Consider the following 16,471-nt stretch of genomic DNA (forward strand, 5'->3'; position numbering starts at 1 on the left):
CAATCCTGGGTGCAGGTTTTGCTAGACACCTGCAACCTTGCTCACTACACAGGTGTGCGGGGTCATTATATAGTCAGGTCTGAGAATTTCTCAAAGCTCTCATTTTGGAGGCAGCTTTCAGTTTGGAGACGGAAGGTCTCACCCAGGGTCAGGGGGCCCCCAGCCAGAAGAAACGAGACAGATGTCTCATCAAGGGGTCAGAGGGCCCAGCCAGAAGCCACGGGAAAGAGGTCTCATCAAGGAGTCAGTGGACCCAGCCACAAGCTAGCAGGTCTCGGTTCCAGGATTTAAGTTAGCAGCTATCAGGGGTGTCAAGAGAACCCCAATACCTAGGCCAGAGGTGGGCCATGCAGCAGGGAGCTGCAACTGAAGGCTAGAGAGCTGAATGTGAGAGAGCTGAATGACACAGTCAAAGGAGGGGGCAAGTCATCCAGATATGTTCACATTCCCTCCAGCAGGTAGGTAATGTAGAGGGGTAGATCATTGCTAGTTTGGTTGGTGTCAGGTACCAGTTATTTAGAATTTAATGTACGGTTTCCTAGTGCAGTATGCATTTGGAGACTTTTAATGGTTTTTGAAGTGCTTGACGTCATTGTTGTGGTGTGTAATTGCGCTTTATAAGGCTTTCCCAGTGTAGCATAGAGTTTTAGATTTGACTGCAGGGTCAGCGATGCACTTGTAGATATAGAATATGCCTCTCTAGTGGGGTTCTCCATGTCATAGAACTTCATAAGGTGCCAAAAAAAGATGTTCTCTCACCACGATGTGCAGGAGAGGGCAGAGCAAATTCTGAGATATTTGATGAAAGAAGTCTTTTGAAGGGATATGATGGCTCTTTTGCAGATGTTGGAATGAAAGAAGTGTGGAATTCTGATAGAGATCTCCAATTGTTTTGAGGCCAGTTGACAGCCAGTTTGATATAGGAATATCAGGCATGATTGCCTGCATTGTGTTGAGTTGTATAAAGTTCAGAAGTCAGAATGTTATGCCTCCATATTGTTGGTAAGCTGCTGGCCATGTTCTGATGGTAGCATTGAGAGTGCGGAGATAAAATTGTGGCCCATGTTGTTGCAAAAGTAGAGCACTGGGGAGCCTCTTGGGGCAGGTAATTAATGCAGTTTCTTCTATTTGGAGCCAGGTATGTTGTAGATCAGGCTTCCACTAGAGTTTAACTTGGTCAAGAATGGTTGCCTTAAAGTACGCTGAAATGTTTGGTGCACCCATTCCCCCGATTGATGTTGGTGAGCACAGGATAGAGCGTTTGACTCTTGGGTGTTTCCCATTCCAGATAAAGGAGGTCAGTATGGCTTGTAATTTGTTGAGGTGGGATTGCAGGAAGTTGATAGGTAACTTTCGAAATACATATAGTACATGTGGTAATAGGTACATTTTGGTTAGTGCAATGCGCTCAATCCATGAGGCTTGAATATTTTGCAAGTTCTGAGCTGTTTTTTGAAGTTTAGAGATAAAATGTGTGAAGTTCAGTAGAGTAGATGAGAGGTAGGAGTAATTAGGTGTTTGCCTAAATAGGAAAGTGTAGAGTCATGAGCCCATGGAAAATAGGTGTGATGAGCAATGCTACGTTTCGTATTTATATCAATATTTGCTCCTATCATAGAGGACTTGGAATAGTTGATTTTGTAAATTGAGGCCTTGCTAAAAAGGTCTAGAGTATGGTGGAGGTGAGGGAGTGATTGTGTGGGGTTGGTTATGGAGAGGATCACATCATCGACATATAGGCCGATTTTGTGATGGAGGTCATAAACTTTGATGACAGATATAAGAGGGTTTGTGCAGATGGAGTGGGCCAGTGGTTCCATGATGAAGGTGAAGATTAGAGGAGGCAGGGGGCAGCCCTGACAAGTTCCATTGGTTTTATGGAATGGGTCAGACAGCATTCCCGATGTTACAACTTTAGCATTAGGAGAGGAATAAAGTGCCATGATTGCTTGCATGATCGGACCTGAGAAGACAAATTTTGTCAGAACTGCTTTCAAAAAGTTCCAGTCGACTCTGACAAACGCCTTCTCTGCATCCAAACAGATGAACAGAGAAGGTGTTCGATGGTATTCTACCCATTGTAGCAGGTTGATGTAGCGACAGGTGCCGTCAGACGCTTGCCTACCAGCCACAAATCCCACCTGGTCGGGGGGGGGGGGGGGGGACCAGGTATGGAATGATAGAGGAAAGTCGCGTGGCTAGAAGTTTGGCATACAGTTTTGTGTCCATTAATAATAGTGAGGTAGGCCTGCAGCTGGTGCTTTACCAGGTTTTGGAATTGTGGTTATGTTGGCTTCAAGAACTTCTGGGGGTATGGCGCCCTTTGGGGACAATTTGATTGATAGATAGGCAGAGGTGAGGGGAAAGTAGTTTGGAAAATTGTTTGTAATATTTGTTGCTAAATCCATCAGGACCAGGGGCTTTATGTAATGAGAGGGAAACGATGGCTTGTTCAATTTCAGATAGTTGAAAGGGACCAGAGATGCTTTGCATTTGTTCTGGGGATGATGATGGTAGATATAGATGTTCCAGGAACCAAGTTATATCTTCAGAAGTGGGGGGAAAGTCCCCCTGAGGAGGCGAGGTTGTACAATTTGGTGTAGAACAGACTAAACCTGTTGGCAATGTCTTTAGGGTTGGAGACACGGGCACCAGTGGCGGAGGTGAAGTATGGGATTTTGGTGTGGATCAGGTGGCGTTTAAGTTGTTTTGCAAGGCTAGCACCAGGTTTGTTGTGGTGTGCATAGAAGTGCAACCTAAGCTTTTCAGGGATAAGTCGAAGTCTACATATAGTTGGTCGCTAAGCTTTCATCTCGCATTGCATAATTCAGTTTCTAGGAGTGTAGGGGGTTAGGTCTTATATGCGATTTCAAGGGATCATATTTGTACTAATAATTTATAGGTGGTAGCATTGCAGGTTTTTTTTGTGAGCCCTGAGTTTAATGAAAAGGCCTCTGATACATGCCTTATGCGCATTCCAACAGACTGTGGGGTCCGACACAGAGCCAGCAGTAGTTAAAATGTAGTTTTCTATCTCAGTTGTGACATGTTTCTGGAGATAGAGGTAGAGAGATGATAAGTGTTGAGCCTCCACATATTTCCCTTTTGTGTGGGGTGAGGAGGGAATAGTTTGAGTTGTATTGGGGTGGGGTCGGACCACGTAATAGTGTCTATTTTGGCATTATGGATATTTTGGAGGGTGTGTTTGTCTACCAGCGACATGTCTATTCTGGAATATAACTTTTGTGTGTGCGAATAGAAGGTGTAAGGAGGCATCTCTAGGGGTCATATAGGTCTTCAGATCAGAGTAAAGAGTAGAGAGCCATGGAATGTTTGTGAGATGGGTTTGAGGAGTCTAAATATGGGTCTACTATTTGATTAAAGTTGCCACATATGTTAGGGTGTTTTTTCGAAAGGTTTCCAGTTTCCCAAAGTACAAAGAGAACCGAGCAACAGCAAAAAAAGAGCACTGAGTATAGGTAGGTCAATACTCATCTGGGATAAGTCTGTTGCTGAGAGGAAAAGAAATGACTGGTATGCTTTTTACAGTACAAGGGCAATTGAAAGTAGAGTTGGAATAGTGCCAGCAGTACAGGTTAGCGAGGTGGAGCATGGTTGGTATTGTTGTGGCCAGGACCGTGGAATTGCTGACAGCGTGGCTCAGGATCTGGTGGAGGTTAGGAGATAAGGCCTTAGTTTAATAGCCTTTTTATGCCTTCCTTGGGTGTGTAGATATGTATTGTTTGCTGCTGAAACAAACAACATTTGTATGCAATGTTACGATCTCTGAGAATTGTGGTGACTTGGGCAAATTCTCTCCGCTTCTGGGCGGTGGCAGTCGATATATCTGTGGAGAGAAATAGAGAACTAGGGATCTGGTAATGTAGTGGTAGAGCATGCTGCAGCCATAATTTTACTTTTAAAAAATGTATATGCACTAAGACATCATGAGGGACTGATTCTGGTAGGTAGTTAGGTTTGACGATTCTGTGGGCATGATCAATGGCTATATCAGCTTGTAAAATTTGAGGATTGAGCTTGAGAAATAATTGTTGTATATAGTGGATCAGATTTGCAGGTTTAACAGTTTCGGGGATACCTCTAAACTTAATATTGTTCCTTCTTGAGCGATCCTCAAGATCTGCCACTTTTGCTTGTAATAGACACATTTCCTCAGAGTGTTGGTAGGAGGCCTCAGAGGCCTTGTGGTGAGCAGAGGCATGTTCTGTAATCTGCCTTTCCAGCATGTCCATGTGTTCCTCTACATGCTCCAATCTAGTATGCACAGAGGATAAGATGAGCGAAGCTCATTGCGTAAGTCTTTCTGTAGAGAAAGGAGCATAAGCTTGAGGGTTTGCTCTAAGGCACTGGCTGGATGTGCAGCTAGGTGTTCCAGATCCTCATCATCATGAGGAGATCTGTCAGGGGCATCCCAGTGCTATTTTTTGTACAGTGGGGCTTTGTTAGGTGAGAGTACTGGTGATTGTGCAGCCCACTTACCTCTGTCAGTAGGTGAGACTTGGGAAGGGGCTAAATTGGGCTCCGTGCTGTCCATATCCTCTGTGGTATCAGCAGGGTCCTCTGTCTCAATGTTCATCGGCAGAGACGGAGGAGGAGACGCCGATCCGGCACCATCTTGTCTGTGCTGCATGGCCGACTGTGTGAAAAAGTCTGTGAGTCGGCGTGACTTGTACGGGCAGTGGTGTTTCTTTCTGGACATACCGTTCAGACACCCTGTGTATCGACTCCCCTCTGATGTAGGGTAGAGGGGAGAAGAGTCGCTGTGACAGGCAGAAGGTTGCTTTGTCCCCCGAGGATGAGCGGAGCTTATGGATCCAGCAGCCATCTTGCTCCGTGGCTAGCCACGCCCCCACGATTGCCTATTTTAATGGAAGCTGTAGAGTTAAACAGATTTAGAAATGTCACTTTAACATTTGAAAGATTCTATGACATTTTGAATTTAAATCTACTTTAATGAGTATTAGGATATTGGATTACAGGAAGATGATGTATGATTTTTTTCTTTCATTTAACAGCTTTATTATTGGGTTAAAAATCAAAGAACCTCAAAGGGTGACCTACTTTTTAAAGAAAATGGTGAACTTGTCACATTGTTCAGAATTATGAATTGGAGGTCTTTAAACAAAAGTTATGGAAATCAAAGACAAGTTGGCAAAACCTTAACAACAAACAGATCTCAGAAGAATTTCTTCATCATGGTAGAGAATATTATCTGGAAAAGTGGAATTAATAAGGTTAGATATACTCTTTATCTACTTCAATAACGGACACTTTTAACCCCTTCCTGCCCAGGCCTATCATCCTCTTTTTTTACACACTATGATTGCTTATAACAGTAATATTAGCAACCATTTTTTATGAATGAAATAATTCATCCAGTGTGTACTATTGTGATTAGCTGTGATTTGCCACAGAGCTAATCACATGGTACAGATGGGCTGTGATTGGCCTTGTCTGTACCATGTGATCACTGTGATCACAGAGATCAACACAATAGTACACAATGAATGGCTATAAATGGAAGCCATTCATTGTGTACAATTGCCATTTGGTGCACTGTGATTGGTCACAGCAATCGCAAGCCCCACAGATGTCTTCCAAGTCACAACCAAAGTTGCTCTGACATGTGGCTTTAAAATCATGCAATTTCAGATGAAGTTGGACAATTTCAAAACCGCTGTCAATGTGAATGAGGGCTTATGGTTAATTTTTTTCCCTTAAAATAACAAACTTGTCATAATTATCTGCTCTGTGTAATGGCTTTGCACATAGCAGCCCCAAACCTCCTCTTCTTGGGTCTTTCTCTGGTGCCCCTGACTCCTCCCCCGCAAACCATTTGCTTTTGGGGAACTTGTGCATGCTCGCCACCAAGAACTGCTCTGTGTCCATAAAAACATACAGAGCATGCCTCAGACCTGCCCCCCGCACCAATGGCTCCTACTCCTGTATCAGAACCAATGAGGAAGGAGAGAGCCAAGAGAACTTCATCTCTCATGCACATCATTGGATGGAGATTGAGATCAGGCTCAGGTAGGTATTTAGGGGTAGGTGCATGCAGAAGGTTTTTTTACTTTGCTGCAGTGGTCATCAACCCTGTCCTCAGGCCTCTCTAACAAGCCAGGTTTGCAAGATAACTGAAATACATCACAGGTGATATCATTTGCTGCTCAGTGATTGCAGCATTCTAGTCTGCATCTCCCCAAAGAGATACGTAAAACCTGGCCTGTTAGTGGGCCCTGAAGACAGGGTTGATGACCACTGCCTTACTGCATAGAATGAAGAAAGGTGAAAAAAAAACAACCTTCTGCCTTTACAACCACATGATTCCAGGGTTGGAGAGTGCCGAATTGCATGCAGGAAGGAGATCAAGAAAAGACAGAGACTTGTGAGAAGTATTCAAAGAATGGGGGTGAGAAATGGACCACAGTGGTGGGGAGGGTCATTTGTAGTTTTGAATGGAACTGCCATTTTCCATGTCACCAAAAATATTGGCAGAAAATTAAGAAATGTCAGTGACATTTCATACTTTATGGTATTATTTTGTTGTTTTGAAGGCTTTAAATGACTCCTAAGGCTTACAGAAGCTCCTTCCAATTATCATGGACCTGTCCTTCAGTCAAATTATGAAGTCCTTCATTAGCCTAATTTTTTATCATACACAGTATAAGGATCAACTGCACCCAAGATGAGGAAAAAATTCTAATTCAAACACTGAATGAAATAAACTTGGAACATTTGCAAACCATAAATGAAAGGTACAGTAAGATATATGAGATGAAATCACTAGTAGACATGATCATTCTGAATTTGTATTAATTTGTTATGTTCCATTTGTTTAGATGCGGCATTCGTTATTTCAGATCATTCGTAACTTCAAATAAATTTGCATTCATTACATTCACTAACAGCCAAATTTCAAAGGAAATTCCAATACCTATAATTTAATAGTTATGTATTGTTAATTAGTTAGTTAGTTAGTTATTATTAGTTAGTTAGTTATGCTTTTGAATTTTTGGATTTTCTCTTTCTTTTTTTTGGCTTTTCAAATTTACGATTTTACGAAGTTAAGAATTTCGATCATAATGAATGACCAGAAAAACGAAAAAAAAACAAAAAAAACAAACAAACAATTAAAACGAAAATGAACAAATTTTTCGGCAGTGCACATGTCTAATGATTAGACATGTGTATGATGTGTTCATTCATCTAGGTATTTTGTTTCATTCAGTTTGGTTGATTTGTTCAATTTGGATTCAGATTTTGTATTCAGAATTAGTTTCATGTCTTTTTTCGAGTTTTCTTGAAATGTACCTTTTTTTTGACGATTCAAAGCGTTCATATCACTCAATTTTGAATCAGTTGAATTGTAAAACTTTAGTTCTTTTTTTTTCGAATATGGCAAAGTGAACACACAAAAAAAAAATCTTCATCAAATGAGTATAATGACTCTTTAAATCACCTTTGGCAAAAACAACATTATTTCAAAATGGTAACTCTAATAACACACACAGTCCTTGATTTCAGAAATGTGTTTACATTTCGAATTCAACTGGAATTCGAAGTAAAATTTGATTTGAATTTCAATTCAAATTTTGGAAATTCAGACTAATTTCATTTAGTTATTCAGAGCATTTGGTAACCTCTGTTTATATTGTAATTCATGTATTTGGATATATCCTAATACCTGAAAAAGGAAAAACAAACATGTCAGAATATTATATATAATAATATTGTGTCTGAACGTATAACAAACTACACATGTCTAGACATCAGTGATGCAAGAGGGGCAGCAAACATGAGGCCTCCTACTACATGACTACCAGCCCACGTTAATGTACTGTATATGGAGTAAAGGGGTTGATTCACTAAAACTGGAGAGTGCAAAATCTGGTGCAACTCTGCAAAGAAACCAATTAGTTTCAATTTTTTTTTTCTGTCAAAGCTTAATTGAAGAAGCTGATTGGCTACCATGCACAGCTGCACCGGATTTTGCACTCTCCAGTTTTAGTAAATCAACCCCAAAGACTAATAGGCAAGTCAAATGCAGCATGCTTTCAGGTAGACATGTGAATGAATGAATGAAATACTTGTATAGCGCACAATGCAAACTGAATCGCCTCTAGGCGCTGTGGCGAGCTTTGATCATCTGCTAAAAGAGGAAGGTCTTGAGTTTTTTCCTAAAAGCCAGGTGATTTTCTTCCAGGCGGATGTTAATTGGTAGAGCATTCCATAGCCGAGGCCCTTGGACAGCGAATCTCCGATCACCCTTGGATTTATACCGGGCTTTGGGCACGAGGAGGAGGTTTTTCTTGGCTGATCGAAGACTGCGGTTTGGTGTGTAATGATTTATTTTCTCCATTAGGTATTGCGGAGCTTCTCTATGCACGCATTTGTGGGTGAGGCAAAGGGTCTTGAACGTGATCCGATTTTTTACGGTTAGCCAATGTAAGCTCCTCAGCGAAGGAGAGATGGATTCCCAGGGTTTTTTTCCTGTTATCAGCCTTGCCGCCGTGTTTTGGATCAGTTGTAATCGCGCAAGTTGATATTGTGGTAATCCTATTTAAAGCGAATTTGCATAGTCCAGACGTGAATTAATGATTGTTCCAACTACCACTGCTTTGTCATTCTTTGGGATAAAAGGGATGAGTCTGCGAAGCATGCGCAGCAGATGGTGAGATCCACTGACTACAGATCCTATTTGCACATCCATTGACATTTGTGCATCTAAAATAACCCAGAGACTCTGGGGGAGATAGTCTGCCCAAAGACGGTTGGTGGAGACCAGGAGGTTTTGGTTGCGGGCTTATGATTTGGGTGTAAGATAAGAAGCTCTGTCTTTGATTCGTTCAGCTGGAGGGAGTTAGTGGTCATCCAGTCCTCTATTGATTTGAGGCAGTTTTCAAGTTGTTGTTGGTGATCTTTTTTTCCATTGATCCGGAAATAAAGTTGCGTGTCGTCAGCATAAGAGTGGAAGCAGAGATCTGAGCATCTGATGATTTGAAGGAGTGGGCGAATGTAAATGTTGAAGAGAATGGGTGACAAAGGAGAGCCTTGAGGGACTCCACAGGTGACTGCCCGAGTTTCGGAGAGGAATTTTCCTAGTTTCACTGTCTGTGACCGATTTCCTAGGAAGGACGCGAACCAATGGAGATCTATGTCTTGGACTCCGGCTACTTCTGTGAGGCGGACGAGTAGAGTATTGTGATCTACTGTATCAAACGCTGCAAGTCTAGCAGTACGAGGAGACACGGCTCTCCGTCATCTGCTGCTTCGAGGGCGTCATCCCAAATCTTGAGGAGAGCTGTTTCTGTTCCATGACCCGGGCGGAAGCCTGACTGCAGCGGGTCCAGGAGTTTGTGAGTATCCAGGTGAAGTTGTAGCTGATGTACTACAGCTTTCTCCATGATCTTCAAAATGGTGTTGAGGCTCGTAATTGGCCTACGGTTGTTTGGATCCTGAGGGTCCAGGTTTGGTTTCTTGAGTAGAGGTTTGACGATGCCTTGTTTGAGGATGCTGGGAACAATCCCTTTGTGGAATGATCGGTTTATGAGGTGGGTTATGGTTGGAGCCACGATGTCGGAGCATTCTTTCAGTAGTTTTGTGGGGATAATGTCAATAGGTGAGGTACTGTCACGCAGTTTATTAATGATGTTTTTTGCGGTGTCTACGGTAATTGGGGATAGTGAAAATTTCGGCGGTGGCGGTATGTTGGTGCAGACATGTGCAGTTAGTTTTGTTACAAATTCGTTTTCAGACAAAATTCAGCATATTCATTCATTCGGAAGCAAAGACTCTTTTGACAAATGCATACAAAAAATTTTTTCATAAAGAATGAAAATCCAAAAGAATGAAAATCTGAAAGAACGAAAAGCCAAAATAACGAAAATCCAAAAAGAACGAAAAAACTATTCAACCAGCGAGCTTATATGATTACATTCAGATAATTTAGTTTTTCGTATTTTCTATTATGATTAAATTATTAACTTTTATTATAGTTTTTATTATTATTTATTATTATAAACTAATAAATTATAGGTATTGGAATTTCCTTTCAAATTTAGCTAAAGTAACTGTTAGTGAACGTAATACGAATGCATCCAAAATTAAGAATTTTCCAAAGTAATGAATGCCGCATCTAAACTAATGGAGTGTAACAAATACGAATGCATCCCTAATTACAAATTATCTGATGTAACGAGTGCCGCATCTAAATGAATGGAACGTAATGAATACGAATATATCGGAAATGACGAATAATCCCAAGTAACGAATGACGATCATAACGAATGATCCGATAAATAAAAAAAATAAAAGAAAACAAATAAAATTAAAACAAAAATAAACACATTTTTTGGTAGTGCACATGTCTACTTTCAGGTCCTTCTGGGTATCTTTTACTTTAATTCAGTTTACGGCAAGAAATGCAAAAGCTTACATACAGAATCCTTTGGAGATTTAGAAATGAGAGTAATTTGGAAAAGGTTTACTGGTGTAAACCCAAAAATAAAAGCTCATGTTTTTATAGAGAGAAAACATTCCATGATGTCACATTGCCTCCTTTTGATACGAAATATGTAGGGTCAAATTATTTCTATATTGTAGTTCTACACTAGCAGAAGCATAGAGATAAGTAGGCACAGCATGTGAATCTCTATAGACTATTTCCTAATCTGCAGATCCCGAAGTCTCAGTGTTCGGAGAACTGTTTACCAGGAACCAGGAAAGTCCCAAGGTCTGGAATCCATGCCTGCTGCTATGACTGTGTCCGGTGCTCAGAGGGAGACATATCCAATGTCAGCGGTATATGGATATTTATACAATTACTGATGTTGTTTCTTCCATATATGTCCATATTGAATAATAGTTTTATAAATATTTAATGGGAAATGCCATTCTGAATTCATTTGGTTGTGTCTCTTCTTCTGCTCTGGATGCTCTCTATGTACTTTGAGGACTACTCTGACTTCGGCATAATAAAGCTTTCTCTAAATTTGATCAGTAGAATTATTGGTAGTTTTTCCTTAGTTCCTCAGAAGGTCCCAGTCCCAGAGTTCATCCAACAACTTATAAATCCCGGGAGGGGGGGCTTTATAAGTTGTTGGATGAACTCTGGGACCCCCATGCCACCTTCCTACCCCGTGCACATGTTTATATGTTTTCAAACACAGGTTGTTGGTTAACACAAACCATTTGATGGTTAGAATTGTTGAATAATTGGGTAATTTGTAAAAACTATTTTGCCCATCTGTTAGTTTAGGTTTTATGATATAACACTTTGTATAATAATTTATGATGTACTCCTATTATCAGGACAATTCAGCATTCACCAGCAGATAATAAAGACATGGTCATCTAGCCTACATCAAGACAAATATATTTCCCTAGACACTTGTTCTTACAAGCCGTAATGAAACTTTCAATTTGTATGAACACGTCAGGACTGAAGATCAAAATAAATCCATACCAGATGATAATCATTCAAATGATGATGACCATACCAAATGATAAACAATCAAATGATAAGCAAAATAAAAAAAAAACAACTATACATCACTGAATGATCCATATCACTGAATGATTTATTTTTTTATCTTCCAGACAGTGAAAACTGCCAGCAATGCAGTTATAATGAATGGCCCAATGAGACGAAGGATCGGTGTGTCCAAAAACGGCTGGATTTTCTGTCTTACTCAAATGACCATTTAGGACTGGTCTTTGCCTTGTTCTCCTCCATTCTCTGTGCCATAACTGGACTGATATTACTAGTTTTTATTTTACACCGAGATACGGCCATTGTAAAAGCCAACAACAGGAACCTGAGCTTCACTCTTTTGGTCTCCATCATGTTAAGCTTCCTTTGTGTGTTCTTTTTTCTTGGACGGCCTGCTGACATATCCTGCTTGTTACGTCAAATCTCATTTGGGATCCTTTTCACAATTGCCATCTCTTGTGTCCTTGCCAAAACCATTATAGTTTGTGTAGCATTTAAGACCATCAAACCTGGTAATTTGTGGCAACACTTGTTTAGGACCAAATTTTCTAATGTCATTGCCATCATATGTTCATTCATTCAAATCATTATTTGTGTCATCTGGTTGTCTGTTTCTCCTCCCTTCCAGGATCTTGACACCTCTTCTTATCAGGACAAGATAATTGTTCAGTGTAATGAAGGGTCAGTTATTGGGTTTTATTCTGTTCTTGGTTACATGGGGTTTCTGGCAGCTGTGAGTTTTGTTCTGGCTTTCATGGTGAGGACATTACCGGACAGTTTTAATGAGGCCAAGTACATCACCTTCAGCATGCTGGTGTTCTGCAGTGTGTGGATTGCCATGATCCCGGCCTATCTGAGCACCAGAGGGAAGTACTTGGTGGCTGTGGAGATATTTGCCATACTGAGCTCCAGTTCTGGAGTTTTAGGTTGTATATTTTTCCCTAAATGTTACATTATCTTATGGAGACCAGAACTGAACACTAAAACAAGTATAATGGAGAGAAGAATTTTTAAATAAATTGTACTCCTAACTATAACATAGAATATAGTATATGTATATGAGTTTTCTTCAGCTATTGCATCTATTGCAATTTTGTAAATGCATTCTGGTCAGTCATGTGACTCAGCATGTTTACTTTTAGACTTCACGTTTGCTTTAACTTCAAAACATTAAAAAACAACCCCCCCCCCCAAAAAAAAAAAAAAAAACCTTACCTGTGTGAAGCATGGCTAAAAAACAAATCATTGGATTAATATGGAAGGGTTACCCCTGTCTCTTGCAATGAAGTTCAATAATACCCATATATCCATGCTTAACCTCTTCCTGCTTGGCCACTGCATATAAGCGGTACGACAGGAGAAACGTCAATCTGGAGGGACATGCCTCGGTACAATCATGTGACTGCTTTGTCTGTGTAACGAGCAGCGGGGCTCTGCCCTGGTACCATGTAATCATTGTAACCAATCACAGCCATCGCATGTCCAGTAATAAACATGACTGTCATTCAAGCAGCCATTTGGAACTACTGTGATATCTATGATTGGTCACAGGGATCACACAGTACAGTGTAAGACGTTCCCCACTGCCAGGCACACAACAAGCTTCATCTTTCATCCGAACACAGTGTACATTCCTTGAGTTTTTGTTTTTTTATTAGGGAAAATAACTTGGCTGGGGATAGGAATTATGGGATGCACAACTTGATAGAGACTAAACTGGGGACAACTTTCTCCCTATATACACAGCTCAATTGATTCTTATCCTTAATTCTGTAAAACTCCAATTGATTCCTTGTCCTTGGTCTATACAGCTCTGATTGATCCCTCTTTTGCAGCTAATAGTCTCTATGGTAGGAACTCTCAATCCCTTAAAAAGTAGCACAGGCTACAAATCTAACCCAATTATAATTTATGAGGATTTGAATAAGGTCCTGGATCTGACATTGGACTCCACTAACCCCACCTGTAGATCCTCTTCGTCTTTCCCTTCCCTTATCACCCAGGAAGACCTTTTTGATGTCTGGAGGTATATCCATGGCAGCAAGAGAGATTCCACCTTCTATTCCTCTCCACATAATGTTATTCCAGACTTCCTGGTAGACTAATACATCGTACAACGCATATCCCGGCCAACATCCAGTTGACCACATGGTCAGACCATGCTCCCATAATGCTGGAACTATCTACATCCACTAACACACTCTCTCAATCCTGATGGAGACTTAATGAAACATTATTGATGCAACACCTTTACCAGACACAGATGGACTCTGCTATCTAAATCTTTCCTTGCTACTAACCAAGGTTCAGTCTCTGACCCTACTCTTATCTGGAACACCCACATTAGAGGTCACCTCATTAAGATCTCAGCCCATGAGAGACATCAGTGCAACAGATCTATTGTCCAACTTACCTCTCAAATACACCTTCCTGATTCCCAAAATAAACAAATGTATCCTGTCATCGCAGCTTAATTAAAAGAGCTCCACTCCCAACTTAGCAACCTATTTAGACATTCCTATGATTTTTAAGACAGGAGACTTTGTCTCACATATTATTCATTGAATAACAGAACTGGAGCTTTCCTAGCAAATCAGAATCGAAAAACTCAGAGATAGCTTAATAATGTTGATGATTCTACTCATAGTTACATAGTAGGTGAGGTTAACAAAAGACACAAGTCCAACCTATATGTGTGATTATATGTCAGTATTACATTGTATATCCCTGTATGCTGCAGTCATTCAGGTGCTTATCTAATAGTTTCTTGAAACTATCAATGCCCCTCGCTGAGACCACCATCTGTGGAAGGGAATTCCACATCCTTGCCACCCTTACAGTAAAGAACCCTCTACGTAGTTTAAGGTTAAACCTCTTTTCTTCTAATTTTAATGAGTGGCCATGAGTCTTGTTAAACTCCCTTTTGCGAAAAAGTTTTATCCCTATTGTGGGGTCACCAGTATGGTATTTGTATATCGAAATCATATCCCCTCTCAAGCGTCTCTTCTCCAGAGAGAATAAGTTCAGTGCTCGCAACCTTTCCTCATAACTAATATCCTCCAAACCCTTTATTATAGCTGTTGCCCTTCTTTGTACTTGCTCCATTTCCAGTACATCCTTCCTGAGGACTGGAGCCCAGAATTGGACAGCATACTCTAGATGAGGCCGGACCAAGAATTATGGCTTTATCCCTGGAGTTGATCGCCTTTTTAATGCATGCCAATATTCTGTTTGCTTTGATAGCAGCAGCTTGGCATTGCATGCCATTGCTGAGCCTATCATCTTCTAGGATCCCCAGGTCCTTTTCCATCCCCCCAGTGTATAGATTGCATTCATATTTTTGCCACCCAAATGCATTATTTAAAATTTTTCTACATTAAACCTCATTTGCCATGTAGTTGCCCACCCCATTAATTTGTTAGGCAAGGATGTGGAATTCCCTTCCACAGATGGTGGTCTCAGCGGGGAGCATCAAAAGTTTCAAAAAACTGTTAAACAAGCACCTGAACAACACATACAGGCATATACAATGTAATACTGACATATACTCACACATAGGGGTTGGACTTGATGGACTTTTTCAGCCTCACCTACTATGTCTATGTGCTTAACTCCCCACCTCACTGACTCCCTAAACTATATTATGGACAGTGGTACCTGCCCCTGCAGAATTCCAAGAATCCATTATAGTGACTATCCCGAAACCTGGCAAACCATCTGACAACACAGCTAATGTCTGCTCCATTTCACTCCATAATTCGGACACAAAATTATGCACCAAATTATTAGCCAATCGTATTGCACAGCTAACACCGTCTCCTATTCATTCGGACCAAGTGGGATTTGTCCTGAGTTGCCAAAGCTCCAATGGCACCCACTGCTGCATTAATCTTATTCAGTGGGTGGAACATCACCGCATACCTTCTCTACTGATTTCATTGGATGCTGAAAAAGCTTTTGATCGCATACACTGGACCATTAAGATCAAAGAGCTTCGGAGGTTTGGTTTCACGGGACAAATTTTGACTGCTATTACCCCTTTATACTCTTCTCCTACAGCCAAAATTTGGACCCCATGTTTCCTCTCACCCCCGTTCTCTATAACCTACGAAATGAGGCAGGGATGTCCCTTATCCTCCATCATTATTTCCCTCATTATGGAACCTCAAGCCAAGCATATCTGCTTTGATCCTTCAATTTCAGGAATAAATGTTGGCGATGTACAGCATAAGATAAGTCTTTATGCTGATGATGTGATTTTTTTTTAACTGACCATTTTAGTACACTTTCCTTATATAAGCTCAACCACTCTAAATGCCATATGCTCCCTGTTGGCTTAGATTCTTCTATAAAAACACCAAATCACCAATGCCGTACCTTTCTTGTGGTCTCCTTCATCCTCCTTACAATATTTAGGAATCCAATTAACCTCCCCTAGAAGTAACCTGTTCCATAAAAATTACTCCAATCTCATAGCCAAGATTACTCAAAATAGTTCTTCTCTACAATCCTTGTCTCCATTGTGGGCAGAACCTATTGCTTTAGAAAATATGTTTCTGTTGCCTCATGTACTGTATGGGTTTCAGGCCCTCCCTGTCCCCTTCCTCTCAGCTCACTTAAAAAAGTTATTAACTAATTTGAACTCATCTGGCATGGTAAATGCCCCCGGGTAAAGTCTACGTCTCTTCTTCACCCCACCAAGCTTGCAGGCCTTGGAGCGCCTAACATCGCACTATATTACAAAGCCTCCATCTTGTCACAACTTCGCTCCTGGTGGGACCCTAACTCTACAATTTCCTGGAACCAAATTGAAGCGACTGCCTTAAAGTACATATCCAAAAGCTGTCCTTGAAGTAGTTATTCTTTATCCCTTAACCCGAGGACAGTTTCTGGACATCATCAAGGCTGCCCTCAGAATCTGGACCTCTTTAATGGATCACTCCCAAAAACTCTCCTACG

At 40.9% G+C, this 16,471-nt stretch overlaps 1 protein-coding gene across 1 annotated transcript in view; it reads left to right on the plus strand.

Moving 5' to 3' along the window:
* The window catches only part of LOC143986831 (vomeronasal type-2 receptor 26-like), a 37,037-nt gene extending 24,373 nt beyond the window's left edge, over positions 1–12,664 (plus strand). Inside the window, exons 5-7 of the mRNA XM_077485239.1 lie at positions 5,037–5,255; positions 10,698–10,821; positions 11,620–12,664. Of these exons, the coding sequence (XP_077341365.1) occupies positions 5,037–5,255; positions 10,698–10,821; positions 11,620–12,530 (1,254 nt within the window). The 3' untranslated portion in view covers positions 12,531–12,664. The remainder of the gene's footprint in view (positions 1–5,036; positions 5,256–10,697; positions 10,822–11,619) is intronic.
* The last annotated feature ends 3,807 nt before the right edge of the window (positions 12,665–16,471 follow it).

The sequence above is a fragment of the Lithobates pipiens genome, unplaced genomic scaffold (genome assembly GCF_037356315.1).
Source record: "Lithobates pipiens isolate NorthernLeopardFrog02 unplaced genomic scaffold, aLitPip1_a1.2 Scaffold_18, whole genome shotgun sequence".
Classification (NCBI taxonomy): domain Eukaryota; kingdom Metazoa; phylum Chordata; class Amphibia; order Anura; family Ranidae; genus Lithobates; species Lithobates pipiens.